The 14,083-nt window shown below is 35.7% G+C and overlaps 1 protein-coding gene across 7 annotated transcripts; it reads left to right on the plus strand.

The window, feature by feature from the left end:
• The first annotated feature begins 24 nt into the window (after positions 1-24).
• On the plus strand, positions 25-13,091 carry LOC105455706 (cholinephosphotransferase 1). 7 transcript variants are annotated; one of them, XM_011699218.1, is made up of 11 exons: positions 25-595; positions 1,512-1,659; positions 1,748-1,870; positions 1,965-2,068; positions 2,939-3,073; positions 4,131-4,265; positions 5,648-5,779; positions 7,110-7,268; positions 7,347-7,472; positions 7,547-7,685; positions 11,715-13,091. In XM_011699218.1, exons 1-11 carry the CDS (start codon positions 359-361, stop codon positions 11,789-11,791), a joined length of 1,515 nt encoding a protein of 504 aa, XP_011697520.1. In that variant the 5' UTR covers positions 25-358; the 3' UTR covers positions 11,792-13,091. The 7 variants fall into 7 exon arrangements, with proteins under 7 accessions (XP_011697520.1, XP_011697522.1, XP_011697515.1 ...); XM_011699220.1 differs by lacking the exon at positions 5,648-5,779; XM_011699213.1 differs by lacking the exon at positions 2,939-3,073.
• The last annotated feature ends 992 nt before the right edge of the window (positions 13,092-14,083 follow it).

Raw genomic sequence — 14,083 nt, forward strand, 5'->3', positions numbered from 1 at the left:
GCGGTCGGGTCAGTTTCCGGCCGAGTGTGTGACGACTCACGGACGTCCGACGAGACTGGTGGTGAGTGGTGATGAGATTGCTTGCAGTGCTTGCCGCGGAGCGCGCAGAAATGTCGCACGCGTAAACCGCGCGACGGTCGCTTGTTATGTTTGACCGTCCCGCCGCGGGTGATCCCGGTGATAGTCGTCGCGTCTCCGTCGCAGGAACGACCGCAGCAGCCCGATCCAGCGGACCTCGTCATCACGGTCATCCCGTCTCCTTCCTCGCCGCCTCCCCGCTGTTGCCGCGCTCGGCGCCCACGGTTCGGTGACACGACACGGCGTCGTCCCGGTGCGACCCGCGCGCACCAGAAGCAGCATGCAGTTCTACAAGGACAGGCTGCTGTCGCCCGGTCAGCTGAAGCGGCTCAGCGAGCACAAGTACAGCTGCACGAGCAACAGCCTCCTCGACGGCCTCCTGCAGCCATGGTGGGACTGGCTGGTCAGCAAGGTGCCGCTCTGGCTCGCGCCCAACCTCATCACCGTGCTCGGCCTGATCGTCAACATCGCCACCACCCTGATCCTCGTCTACTACAGCCCGGACGCGAGGGCCGAGGTGAGGGCCGAAGGCCTCTGCTTACCGATCTCGCCTAACCTGCCCTCCGGACAATCGACCGCCTGTATTCGCCGCGTATAGTTCCATCCCGCTACGTCCTGGTCTTTCCGCGCGCGTATCTTCCGTGACGCGCACATTTTCCTTATCGCGAAAATTAATGAACTCCTCCCTGATTGTATCGAACGTCGTATCGTCGAAGGCTGTTTGCTTTTGATAAGCTGTCTGCTGTGACAGTTCTTGTTAATGTTTTGAAGTAGCTCGTACCCCACTAGCGTGTCGTGTCGTTTAAATTTTTTGCAAGTGAAAGATTCATCAAGATCGCGCAAAAGGTCTTTCGATCAGTCGTCAGCGGCAAAATCTAAAAAATCCTCAAATCGAAAATTTTCTAACATTTCTGACATGTTAATTGCACAAACGCATGAAGTTACGAAGCAGAAAATTGTTTGTTTTCGAAATAACTTTGTATTACTTTTCGTATGATTTTTAAAATTTTTTTTATCAGGATAATATTTCCACACTCTCAGGTTTGCACATTTGAAATTACTTTGATCGATTTATTGGTAAATTTTGCAGAAAAAAGGTAGCATAAAAAAAGACATAATTGCTAATCATTATGAATCGATGAATATTTTCTGATTGTAGAGAAGGTATTATCAGCGAGTATGCAAATAACGCGAATATATAATGATTCATCAATTGTTGGGGCAGTGGCATGTTTTGCTCTTATATAACGGTCATTATTATTATTATAAATCTAGTATCATCTATGCAATTGTGTTCAAATATATCTTAACTTTAAAACAATTGAACAGATGTAGACTGAAAAGTCTTGATAACATTTATAATCCATATAATAAACTGAAAATGTTATAGCTGCAATAAAATTGGCTGATGTATTATTTTTTGTTTCTTTCAGGCACCTAGATGGGCATGTTTTTTATGTGCACTCGGTCTGTTTATATATCAGAGTTTAGACGCTATCGACGGTAAACAGGCAAGGAGAACCGGCACGTCTACACCCTTGGGCGAGTTGTTTGACCATGGATGTGATTCGATATCGACAGGTGAGTAGATGCCTGTCGCACTGTCTCTCGATGTTCCTTGCATTAGAAACGTTTTAATTACTGATATCTTTACCCCCTTTCTTTTCAGTGTTTGTAGCTTTGTCGGCGTGTATAGCTGTACAATTAGGATACTACCCAACATGGATGTTTTTCCAGTGTTTCTGCGCAATGACACTTTTCTACTGCGCTCATTGGCAGACATATGTGTCAGGTATAAAACCAATTTGTATATAATAAACAGAATAACGCAGTGCATGAGTTTTGTTTAATTATATTTATTCCAAAATGTCGTTTTTCTAATTAAGGTTCCTTGAGATTTGGTAAAGTGGATGTAACGGAAGCACAGTTTACAATCATAGCTATTCATCTGATTTCCGCAATCTTCGGTCCACAAATCTGGATGATAGAGGTTGTATTATTTTCAATTACGCTTTCTGTATTTTACATGGCAAGAATATCTTGTGTAGCAATTGAAACACGTTTCTCTTTTTTTGGCTTTCTGCACGGCTGCAGTTTAATAAACAGGAAACATTAGTTTGCTTTGCTTTTTTTTTTTTTTTTTAAATACAATTACATTATTATTCCAAATTGTTACTAACGCAAGCTGTTCATGTAACTATACGCTCTTGTGTAACCACTTACACTACCATTTTTACAAAAATGATTTATGTAGCGATATTTTTGCCAATGATAAAATTAGCTCGATACTCGAATCTGCATTTAAAAAGATATAACCCATAGTACAAGCAAAATTTAAAAAATTTTGCTTATGTTGCTGTGGGTTTTAGATTTTACGGTAAGTAATTTGGAAGTAGCTTGGCACACATACATTCATAGAATCCATATTTAAAAAAGTTGTAAATCTACAAAATTAATATAGCCCTCTTAATTATTTTTATTACATCTGCTGGATATATAAACTAAAGAAAATTATTTCACTAACAATAAGTCTGTTAGTCTTTATTTGGACACGTAAAATTCTCAGTGACGGAAATTGAATATAATGTATGCTATTATGCTCTGAAAAACAATGCTCGATTTCTTGTAATTTATATCTGACGTAATATTTTTTTATACCTATATACACAAAAAGATAAAACATATATTACTACATTATCAGAAGTTACACTTTGTGCTGCTTAAAAATTACCCGAAAGATTTTTGCTATGAAAGATTTCACCTTGGTATCCACGATACTTGCTAAAGTTAATGAGAGTACCATTATACATATACATATACATATACATACAACGTCATTTAATAAAGGTATTTTTTGCAGATACCATTCTTAGATGGTTTTATGTTTAAGTATTTATTAGGAGTTATGACAGTGGTGTGTGCACTGGCAAATTTGTATTCCATATTTTCGGTGATTTTCACCGGAGGAGTGGGCAAGAATGGTTCCACTGTGGCTGTAAGTCTGTTAACTAGAAATATTTTATTGAACATGCAGAAATGGGAGCAGCATGGCATGAGGAGCGGCGCTGAGATTACTTCTTTACTGCAAAATATTTACTGATTTTTAACACGCATTTTTACTTCTGTATTCCCTACTAAATTATGCCCCCCCCCCCTTTACACTCTTGTTTTCGATAACCTTATATCCTGCGATTCTCATATGACTGATAACTGTACTTGTTCCATATGTAAATTCGCATTTTCTCAAATTTTCAGCAAGTTGTTAGTGTTTCAACATATTGTAAACATTTTTTTCCTGATACAAATGATTTTTTTTTTTTTTTAATGTAAAAATTAGACATAGTCTGTGTGTCTCTCTTTTGACGTATTCATAATGAAAAATCTTGTGTCTATGCATCAGTTTCTTTATAAATACATAATAATGCTCTTTTGAAACAATTTCAAGTCGGGAAATTTTTTTCAAATAGTTTAAGAATTTTAAGAGAATTCTAAGTTATATATTTAAATTTTTGTATAAAAGATCTAAATGTAGATAAATATTAGGAAATTTCTTGATTTTCTCATTTGTAGCAAATGTACATTACATTCTTTTTCATATTACGCTTCTGAAGAAAATACAATAAGCACACTTGCCTATATAGATAAAATACTGAGCTTGCGAAATTTGCATTAGATATAACAAATACGGCAACAGAAAAAAAAACTGGTTTTCTTTGACATTGAATTTATGAGACGTGTTATTGAGACGTAAAGGGCGAGATAGCCTTTAACTTTCGACTCATCGTACTCAAATCAGCTGCTCCCTCGTGCCTTACCATCTTGCAGTTTTTTATTGCAATAAGAAAGAAAGCATGTTCGTTACGTTTGTACGTGCAGTAAATACGACCACAGATAGAACTAAGCCCAGAGAGGTGTTATTGCGGCAATTTGGTATCGAGAGATGTAATTTATGTATAAACACAGTACATACACATGCAGGTGTACACGTATACAAGAACATGCTGTAATGAGCATTTCTCATAAACGAACGAAGATCTTGTCGCTTTGTTTAGATCCCTGTACTCGGTGTAGGCACGTTGAATAACTACATAGCAGTGGTCTTTTATGCAGGCTACGTTCACGTGTTCCTTGAATTCTGTAAAGTCTTTGAATCTGGTGGGATTGGAAAAAACGGTTCCACAATTGCAGTAAGTCCCTTAAAGAAATGGCATTTTCTCCTAGAGAGCAACGTATTTTCTCATATATCTTTTGCCATTCTTGTACAGTAGAGATGTTGTCTGTTTGGTACATTTCTTCATTTTTTTTTGCTTGCTGTCCTCTCTACCTCTCGATTCTTCTTCTACTGGGAAAACTTACGTCGGGTGTTTGGTTGGATTACTAAACATCTATGTATGGCCGTCTGCATATTAAACCACCAGAGTGATATTATATCTCGATATCTCGCACAATTTATATAAAACGTTTCTTTTGTCTAATAAAGAATTGCGCTTAATATAACAAGCTCTTCAAATAATCTCTTTCTCTGCTCGAGAAATTTATGCTTCTATTTAGCCTACTTTTATTGTTACTTGAATTAAGTAATTGTAACCTGGATAAGAAAAATGCTTCTCTAGATTTAAAAAGGATGTGTTATTAATAATAACTTTTATTCGTACATACAAAATTTTATAATGTCATATTTAATTGTACAAAATATAAAGTTTTATTTACTGTGCAGTTTTTACATCTCGATTTCAGTAAACAGATGTAAGATATCTGTTTTAATAAGAAGGATATTATTCGCACTTATTGAAACTTGCTATACGTAGCTTATTTTTATGAAATATGCTTGCAAAGAAAATTGTGTGTGTTATTTTGTATGTGAAACGAAAAAAAAGACCAACACTTTTTTGTGTATGACCGAATGCTGCACAGTGATAGCTTTAATTTCCTCAATTTTTTTTTTTTATTAGCTCAGACTCGGACTTCGCGTCACTAAATATTATTTCTTGCACTTATTTAATTACATATTTGTGGTATTGTAGCAGCAAACTCTTTGTCCTGCATCTTTATAATTTATAAATAAATTTTATTATTTTTCCCTCGAAAAAAAATTTTTTTTTAATTACGAGGATTATAAACGATTAGCATATTGCTCAAGATAACAGGAAGGAAAGAATGTCAAAGTTCCATGTATAAATTTCCGTGCACATTTCCTAGACAATAAATAAAACATGAGGCTTGCATCACATTTGCAGTCTGATTACGAACAGCAGCCAGAATTTATAAAAACAATAAGACAGTATTTATAGAAACAATTCGTTCAAATTTGAATGCGTATCAAGTAACAAAAATATTTTATCGTATATAACATTGTATGTATCTGTTCTATTAGTTCTGTGATAGCATTATTAGGATTGTGATTAATACGGCGTTAAAACGAAATTGTTTCAAAAGTAAAAACAGCAGATGTACTTTTTGAGATTTAGCTAATTAACATGTCAGGAATATACGGTGTGTAAGAAAGTCCTCGACGCGAGGCTAGCCTCTGATGACTAACCAAAAGATCTTTCGTGTCGCTCTTATACAGTTGCCATACACTGGCACAGAGGTGAAGGTGTTTCCGTTATGGGCTGCTGTGGGCATCGCTATTTTACTTGCACAGAGCAGCATATCCGTCATTCTCGCCGGTGGTGTCGGAAAAAATGGCTCCACCGTCGCAGTAAGTCAGCTGAAGAAAAACAAAAAGTAGTGGGACCAATTGTGTAGTGCACAATATTTTTGTCTGATTTTTCTTTTTATTTCGCGATTTAGGCCCATGCTTTTTGAACACGTCGCGTAGGTGTAAAGAGGGCTCGCTTGGAAGATCTTCCTTATTATTGTAGCGAATTAATAATGCGTTCTAATTTTGCGTCTCACTAATATTTAAAAAAAAACTGTATGAAAAAAAATAATGATAAAGTAGATTTTTGTTCGTTTAGACGCAACGATGGGCCTAAATCTAATGGCGTCGTGTAAAATTACTCATCACTGTGTTTTCACTTACGTTAATATTTGTTAGATTACATACTTCTCCAAAGAGAAATCCATGTACATCCCTTCACCTCTCGCTTCCTCCTTTATATTTTGCAGTTATAGAATAGTTCTCTCCGATTTCGTTTTTTTTTCCGATTCTCGGAGCCGAATTCTTGCATGCACAAAGTTGTAGAAAAGTAGAAGGGTAAATTAACAGTTTACTAAAAATGCTGTGTATCGTTTTTTCTTGCGAGAATTTGTTTTGTCTATGCGTATACATTATAGGTGTGTTCAGGAAACGCACTGTCAGCGCAATCGTGTCATTCTATCCTTGTTTGATGTTTAATGAACGATAAAGATAGAGTGACACAATAGCGCTAATCGCGCGCTCCGCGAACGTAGCCTGTATATATTGACATGCATTAGACGAAATTAATATTTTGTATTGTAACCATATAATTAAACTTACGTTTCTTATAATTTTATATATATGATGATTCACTTCCGCATTTAACACATTTGGATTAATTTATTTACTGCATTGTAATTCGAATGAATGTAATCATACTTTAATTTCTCTCTGCATGTTTAGATATAAACTTTGCTTACTGTACTTACTTTTTCTTTTTTTACATATTTGCAGTTTTTCTTCTTAAATGCATATATGATAATGATATTTGTATTATAACTATATTAATTATGAAACACTAAAATGTGACGCTATATTTTTCAAGAAATTGTTTTACGAGTATAAAACAGAATTGTATATATGCCTCTAGTTTTCGCTACATTTTACATCGACATATAATTAAAATTTTTTTATATGTTGTTTAAATATGCGAGATATGTATATCGCGTATTTAAACAACATATAGGAAAATTTTAATGTACATTTTTCAGATATTTAACGTTTATCGGATTAAGTCTTTGCACTTAATCGGACCGCATTGTTTTCTTTTGCAAATATAAATTAGCGCACGTAGATTTACTATAAATATTCCCTTCAGTGTTTCTGCATAAGACTGATTTTGTTTTAGGGAACGTCAGTTTTATCGCCAATTATACCATTTAGTTTTGTGGTAGTGCCGGCTTTTATAATATATAGAAAAAGCGCCGAACACGTCTACGAAAACCATCCAGCTTTGTATATACTCGCGTTCGGAATGGTGGCGGCCAAAGTTACGAATAGACTAGTGGTACGTATATTATACATTGTATATTTACAATAATACCATTTCTTCGCGATAATAACAATTTCTTGTGACGTTTTCCAGGTTGCTCATATGACGAAAAATGAGATGCAATACTTGGACAGTTCGTTAATTGGACCAGCTATGCTGTTCCTTAATCAATATTTCAACTTTTTCATCAAAGAATACTACGTTCTTTGGCTGTGTTTCGTAAGTCATCGCTTGAATCTTACGGCATGATCTTTCACGATCTCGATAAATAACGAAATGCATGTGATCTTTAGATCTGGGTCACTCTGGATCTCTTCCGGTATAGTGGTCAAGTGTGTCTTGAAATATGCGATCACATGAAGATCAAGCTGTTCAGGATACCCCTCAACCACCACACAGGCACTATCCAGGCTAACGCCGCCGAGAAAAATGGTACTAATAGGTCACAACGTAACAGATTGCATAAGAAACATCATTAGGATCGACTGGTGATAATGAATGCTCTGTATGATTCGTGCATAAAGCAATCGTGATATGTAACGAAGTAAAAAACGCTTGTTGAATTTTGTGTACATAGACGAATAGTACAGTTCATTTGTTATCACGTTTGTAATTTACGAACTGTCGTTTCTAAGACTAAGAATTTAGAAAATGAATAACTTGAGATTAAAAATCTTAGTTGAATGGATTAGCGATTATTACGAATTTTTAGTAAAACGTACCGTGCATCAAAGCAAAAGAGTGCTGCTGGATCGTATAATAAAAACGGCACTTGCTCCATACTTATAAGAAAAGAAAAACGATAAATTAATCTAGAATGTTTGAGAGAGACGTAATATATATATATGTATACATATACATATATATGCTATTTATGAGGATGCTACGAGTTTGATATGAACTACATTAAATTTTTAAATATCGATCTCTGTTTTCGATATGTCTGATTCCGATATGTCTTGTTCATTGCCGTAGGACGTTTGTTATAATATAATAAAAATTACACATCAAACGTGCAAGATCAAAAATCCCTTCGTCGTTTGTAAAAAAGTAAGTTTCTCGAAACTTAAATGTCTAGAATTGCTTTCTCATTTACTTCACTAAATTTATGAGTTATGTTTTTTAATAAGATTTATGATTATTTTTTCCATAATTTAATGACAATTTGTCGATAACGTCTTAAACAAAGATCTGAGCAATTTTATGTTTTTTCTTCAAAAATTTCAATTAATAAGTTGAGATTAGTATATATATTTGTTAAAGTTTGTAAAATATGAAAAGAATTTGTTTTAAGTATACGATGTTTATCGAGTATAACACATTGCGTGAATTTCACTTTTGAAATGTATAGTTTTTCAATCGTATGGAATGCGTCGTGAACGTTTTCTATTCTGCTTTTATGCGTGTGCTCGTGTATTTGATAACAAGAAATGTTTTTAACGAAGATACGATAAATTTATGTGAGACGTGTTAGAACATTAAAAGAGACTAAAGATAGTTTCGGCTTTGCACTAGATACGTTCGTTTACTTATATGTCAATAGATACGACAATAGATACAATTAAGACACTTTATTAAACGAGTCTATACACAAGTGTCACATAAATTCTGTGAGAGAGAAGCGTATTTTAAATATACTTCTACGTATTTTACATAAAACGTTACAAGCAAATGTGTAACAAATAATCCTGGGGGTTCATTCTCTAAGATGGTTTCTTTTTTAATATTAGAGAAGATCGGAAAATTATCATTTACATCTAAAACTTCAATATTGATCACCGTTTCGGCAATTAAGTTGTACTCGTTTTCTGCTATTACAATTAACAAATACTGCGTGGTTCTTTCGTAATCAAGTTGCCGTAATAATTTTACATCAACTGTATTGCGATCTTTATTATCCTCTAATCTGAAAGGTATAGGATCCTTGTCACTTTGTGACATTTTATCAATCGCGAACCTATATAGCAGTCCCGAATTGTCTGTGGAAACTGCTTCCAGATGGACAATGCTGGCATCAAAGTCATTAAAATTTTCAGGAATCGTAACTGGGTTGTCAAACCGCGGTAGAAATATTGAAGTTTTATTAAGCACTTCCTGCACTGATAATTCACGACCTTCACGACATAATCCATCCTTGCTCTGGAACTGCGATATCACGCCCGGGTATCTCGGTTGACAGGATCTTATTGTAGGCAGATACATGCTTAACTCTTATTTGTACATTATATTACGCGTGTAATTTTGCTAGTTTAATATTTCCTCTTGAAATAACGATTAATTAATAATTTTTATAATAATTGAAATAGATGTAAAGTGCAACATGATGTATGTTAGGAAATGTTAATGTTCATAATTTTCTATTGTATTACATATTTTTGAAAAAAATGTTGCTCTAGGAAAATAATATATAACAAAAGGAACGTCTTCATATTAGGACAAGAATATCTTAACTGCGTTAACTTTTCTTTAAAAGGTGATCTATTGGAATTCTTTTCTCATTTCTATTGTGTATTAACAACAATTCCGGAATTGATTACATTATTGCTGTAAATAGATGAAGTAAAATGATTACTCTAATTAAATGTGTTCCTTTGGAAACAGTGCTGTACATGTAAATGTTACATGGAATGAAATGTAATTTTATTGAACTGTACCTCTATTTCAAATTTCTTTTGAGAACTGTATTATATCTTCTGGATAAACAAGTTTATTATAAATTGCTATTTTTTATTCTAATTTAACCGATCTTGTCAGAAAAATTGTCTTAAATCTGTCTTTTTCTTTCGAAAAAAGACTAATTCATTTAGTAAATCCAATATTTTATGTTATTATCTTGTGATATTCAAAAAAAGTTGTGTTATTTTTAAAAGAAATAGATTTATCGGACGAAAATGTAACAGTAAAAAATGTATATTGTGGTGCATTCAATTCTTTAGAGAAAAACAGTTAATAATAATAAAAGAATTTATTTATCATGCGGACGATATGCATGTTTGCGCTTTTGTGTTTCGCCAAATTCGCTTAAAATATAACATGGGAAGGTAATGTGATTGTCATTGTATGTAAACGCGATGGGAGAGGAAATCTGTGTTAGGATTAATATTAATATATTTTATATATAATGAAAATTCATCATTTATACTTACAAACTTATTATGTATGCCAATATAATATTGTTCGTATTGTGTGTACTTTATGCATGCTATGAACTGTGAGCTGTAGCTTCTTGCACGATCTCGAATCATCATCTGCATGTGCTAATTGATCTTTTTTATCTCAAGATAAGCTCTAATTTATCCATACATTTGATAATATTAGTGTTCAACTTGCTACATTTAAGTAGATTAATCCTTAGTAAGGAAAATCGGTAAGGAAAAAAAGAAACGATGCTCAAAAATCACACATCAAAAGTCGTATTATAAATTATAAGTTCTCGCAATCTTAACTATAGCGGATATGTAAAATGAGCAATATTAGTATCGTATGGACAACTAATTGTTGATTATTTTAAGAATCTTAAATGCAGTAAAACTAATAGCAGTAGTGAAAGATGCTTATCAAATTGCATCGATAAAGACACCAAGTTTTTTTTTATCGAAAAGGGTATTAATGTCAGTAAAAATATTTTTTTATTATTACAAAATATAAATTGCGAATTATCTGTCTGTATAAGAATGCACGAAGGATTTCCATTTTTTCATTTTTGCAGGATATTGTATATCCGAATTATTTTGCATGTTTTTCTGCCTGCTGCTTGGACTTTGCCTTTAAACCGTTCCGAGAAAAATTCCAAATGTGAAAAATTTTGGTTATATATTCGATTATATTCTACTAATAATTGAACAGTATATATTTCTATTTTTGAAGGTTTTTTTTTTAGAGGGAGCGAACATTTGTGATTAATAGAGGAGATAAGGCATAGATGATACATAAGATTAATTAGCTCATATAATATTGCTCGCTTGAAGTTGTTAACATTTTAGGAAAGATACATAAGTTTGACACACACAAAAGCGGTATTAATATATTTGTTTCAGCATGTATTTTAGACAGGAAACTTAGGTAGGGTTTTTCTATGTCCATACGTACGGAAAATGTAAAAATGTGTCTGGAGTCGAGAAGTGTAGAAGTCGAAAGAAAGAGAATTTTCGTTCTTCAATTTTTTTTTTTACATCTTTCATTATATTTGGGAAAGTTTTAATCCCATATATTGTACAAAAAAAAAGAACAGTCATAAATATACGTGGAGATATTTGCCAAGTTTACGGAGACCGTTGCTTTCGCTTCTGCGCTTCTCGATTCTCGCCGTGAACACACTTTCGCGGGTTAAAATATTCTGACAAAAAAAAGGGGGAAAGATACGGAGAAGGAAACATTGTCGAAGGTGTCGTAGAGAGCGTTAGAATATATGTGTCGATGTTTGTATTCGTTGGTGTGCATGATGACGAGTTTTGTTCACAGTTCACATGATGGTGGAGGAAGAGCCGCTGTTAGACGAGGAATACCATCACGGATCCGACACGGCCGTCGACCTCTGATATATTATATTAGACTTAAAGCTATTGGTTTCTCGATCGGCCACACGCGCGACCACACGACTCGAAACGATCGCGATAACGTCGTACGAGACTGCGGAAAAAAATAATAATAAAAGGTTCGCGTTCGATCTCGCGGGATATCCCGTTATATTGCTGGCCAACACCCGCGAGATCCGCGCGCGCGGCGACGATTGCACGAGGAATGAAACTTATTGTGTGTCTCGCACAGATGCATGGTGGTACCTCGCATACGTGCTCGCACATGCAAAAGAGATTTGTCCCGCATCTCCCTTTTATATCGCAATATTTTGTACGTGCCGTTTCAATATTTACATATACATATACAATTACGTTAGATTTCTCGTCGGAAACAGTACAAAAAAAAGCGAGCATTAGCGATTTACGGTTGAACCGATACGATTGTACCGAGCCTACGAGCGGAATCGCTTTTTTTTCTTGTTACACGTGTGCGCCTGTGTCGGCTACTTAAATGGCATTACTTAAATGGATGGGAGGAGAATATATTCCGCAATATATTACGGGTGTAGCTTTTCGTGCAATGCGCGACATTCGATCGGCGAACTTAAAGTTACTAATTATAGCTTATATCGTAGATGCGTCGAAATCAACGAATTTTGTCTCGTTAAGAGATCTCGTTAAAGAGGATTCCCTGCAGATATCGATGAAATGTATTCGGAATATGAAGGATTGTTGAGGCATTTTTTGATTGAAACATAGAAGCGATATTTTGACTTGCTGATAATATTTGCCGTTTGAATACGAACGCTGGTGAACGCTGCAGGAACGAGTGCTTCTTTCTTGCGTGCGAATATCGGCAGAAAGCTGTTGGCATCTATTTTATACAGTAACAATTATGTAATCACAACGTAAGGAGACGCAACTCCGAAAGCCTGATGCAGGAAATCGTTAAATATATGTATAAGCTAGTAAGACGAACACTACAGTATTACGAATGTTAATCGTAGCTTTTAATTCTTTCGCGTGACTGTATTTTCAATGTGTCGAAATTATTTTGCACGTTCTTTCTTTACTCGCAGCAGAGATTATAAATCTATCGCACTAACGTTAGATTTGTTAAGTTCTCACGAACGCTATAGAGATTTTTTGTCTGTCATCTCGAAACGATTATAGATTTGCTAATCTGTCTAATCTGTGGTGTTCTACACATAGCGTGAGGTAATTGCTGTCCTAAGACGCTCCTATCTCAGTCAACGAAATCGCGTAATTTATTAATTATAAAATTCATATGGTATATTTAATAAAATTTATACAAGCGCGACGAGTTTGCTCCTTCAGATTCTCCCAATTCGTCCAAGATCAACATCAGTTATTTGAACTTAAAAAAAGTCAGGGAGGGTATTAGCTGTTAATCTATGAATTTTTTTTTCACGATATCATTTTTCTCTCTAAGGAACTGTAAATCACGTACGAAAGCGTTTATTTTATTTTATTTTTTTACATTGAGAGCGTTACAATTTTCCCTCGCGACGCGTCGTGCGTCGGAATAAAACGTGCTCGAATATATTAGACTAATCGATGGACACGCGTGTTATACTCGTCGGCGACGAAACGAGTGAGAGGCTCTGCAGTACGTTATTGGCATCTAAGCCGCGGATTTCGAAACGAGGCTGCCCGCGATGTATTCCCACGTGGGAGATTTTTGGTGCAGCCTCCCTCCTGTCCTCTTCCTCCCCTCCCCAGGAAAAAAAAGACGTCGAAGACGGCACCCTTGTCCTTCGCCCCCGCCACCGGTCGCCCGGTCGACCTAGTCGACGCCCCGCAAGGTTCTGGCCCCGTTTTTACCCTCGTGAGCGCGCGCCGCGCGCCCGCCACTCTCCTGCGTACCCCCGGACGTTCAGCTGAATCTGACGGGGCGTTATTGATCCGGCCGGTGACGCCGCGCGAGTACGCCAACCGGGCCACGCGACGTGCCTCTGGATACGCAGGGCCGAGTTAAAGAGCTTACTTTTAAGCTCTCAATAATTGAAGAACCATTTTTTTTCAAGGCGATACTTTTTGGGGTGGAGAGATGACGCGAGCCCGCCTCGGAATTCGCTCGGAGATTCTTTGTCCTACGACGCATGATCGCCATTTCTTCGTCAAATGGACAGCTCGAATTTAATACAATTTAAATAGAGAGATAGACTAATTACTTAAGAGTAATTAAATTAAGATTGTTGAGGAAAGAACGGAGATATTAGAAATTATTTGTTAATGAACTATATAGAAATCTTGTCGACCATCCCATTAAAACGCGAAGAAGAGAGAGAT

Source organism: Wasmannia auropunctata, unplaced genomic scaffold, assembly GCF_000956235.1.
Source record: "Wasmannia auropunctata unplaced genomic scaffold, wasmannia.A_1.0 LD335883.1, whole genome shotgun sequence".
NCBI lineage: Eukaryota > Metazoa > Arthropoda > Insecta > Hymenoptera > Formicidae > Wasmannia > Wasmannia auropunctata.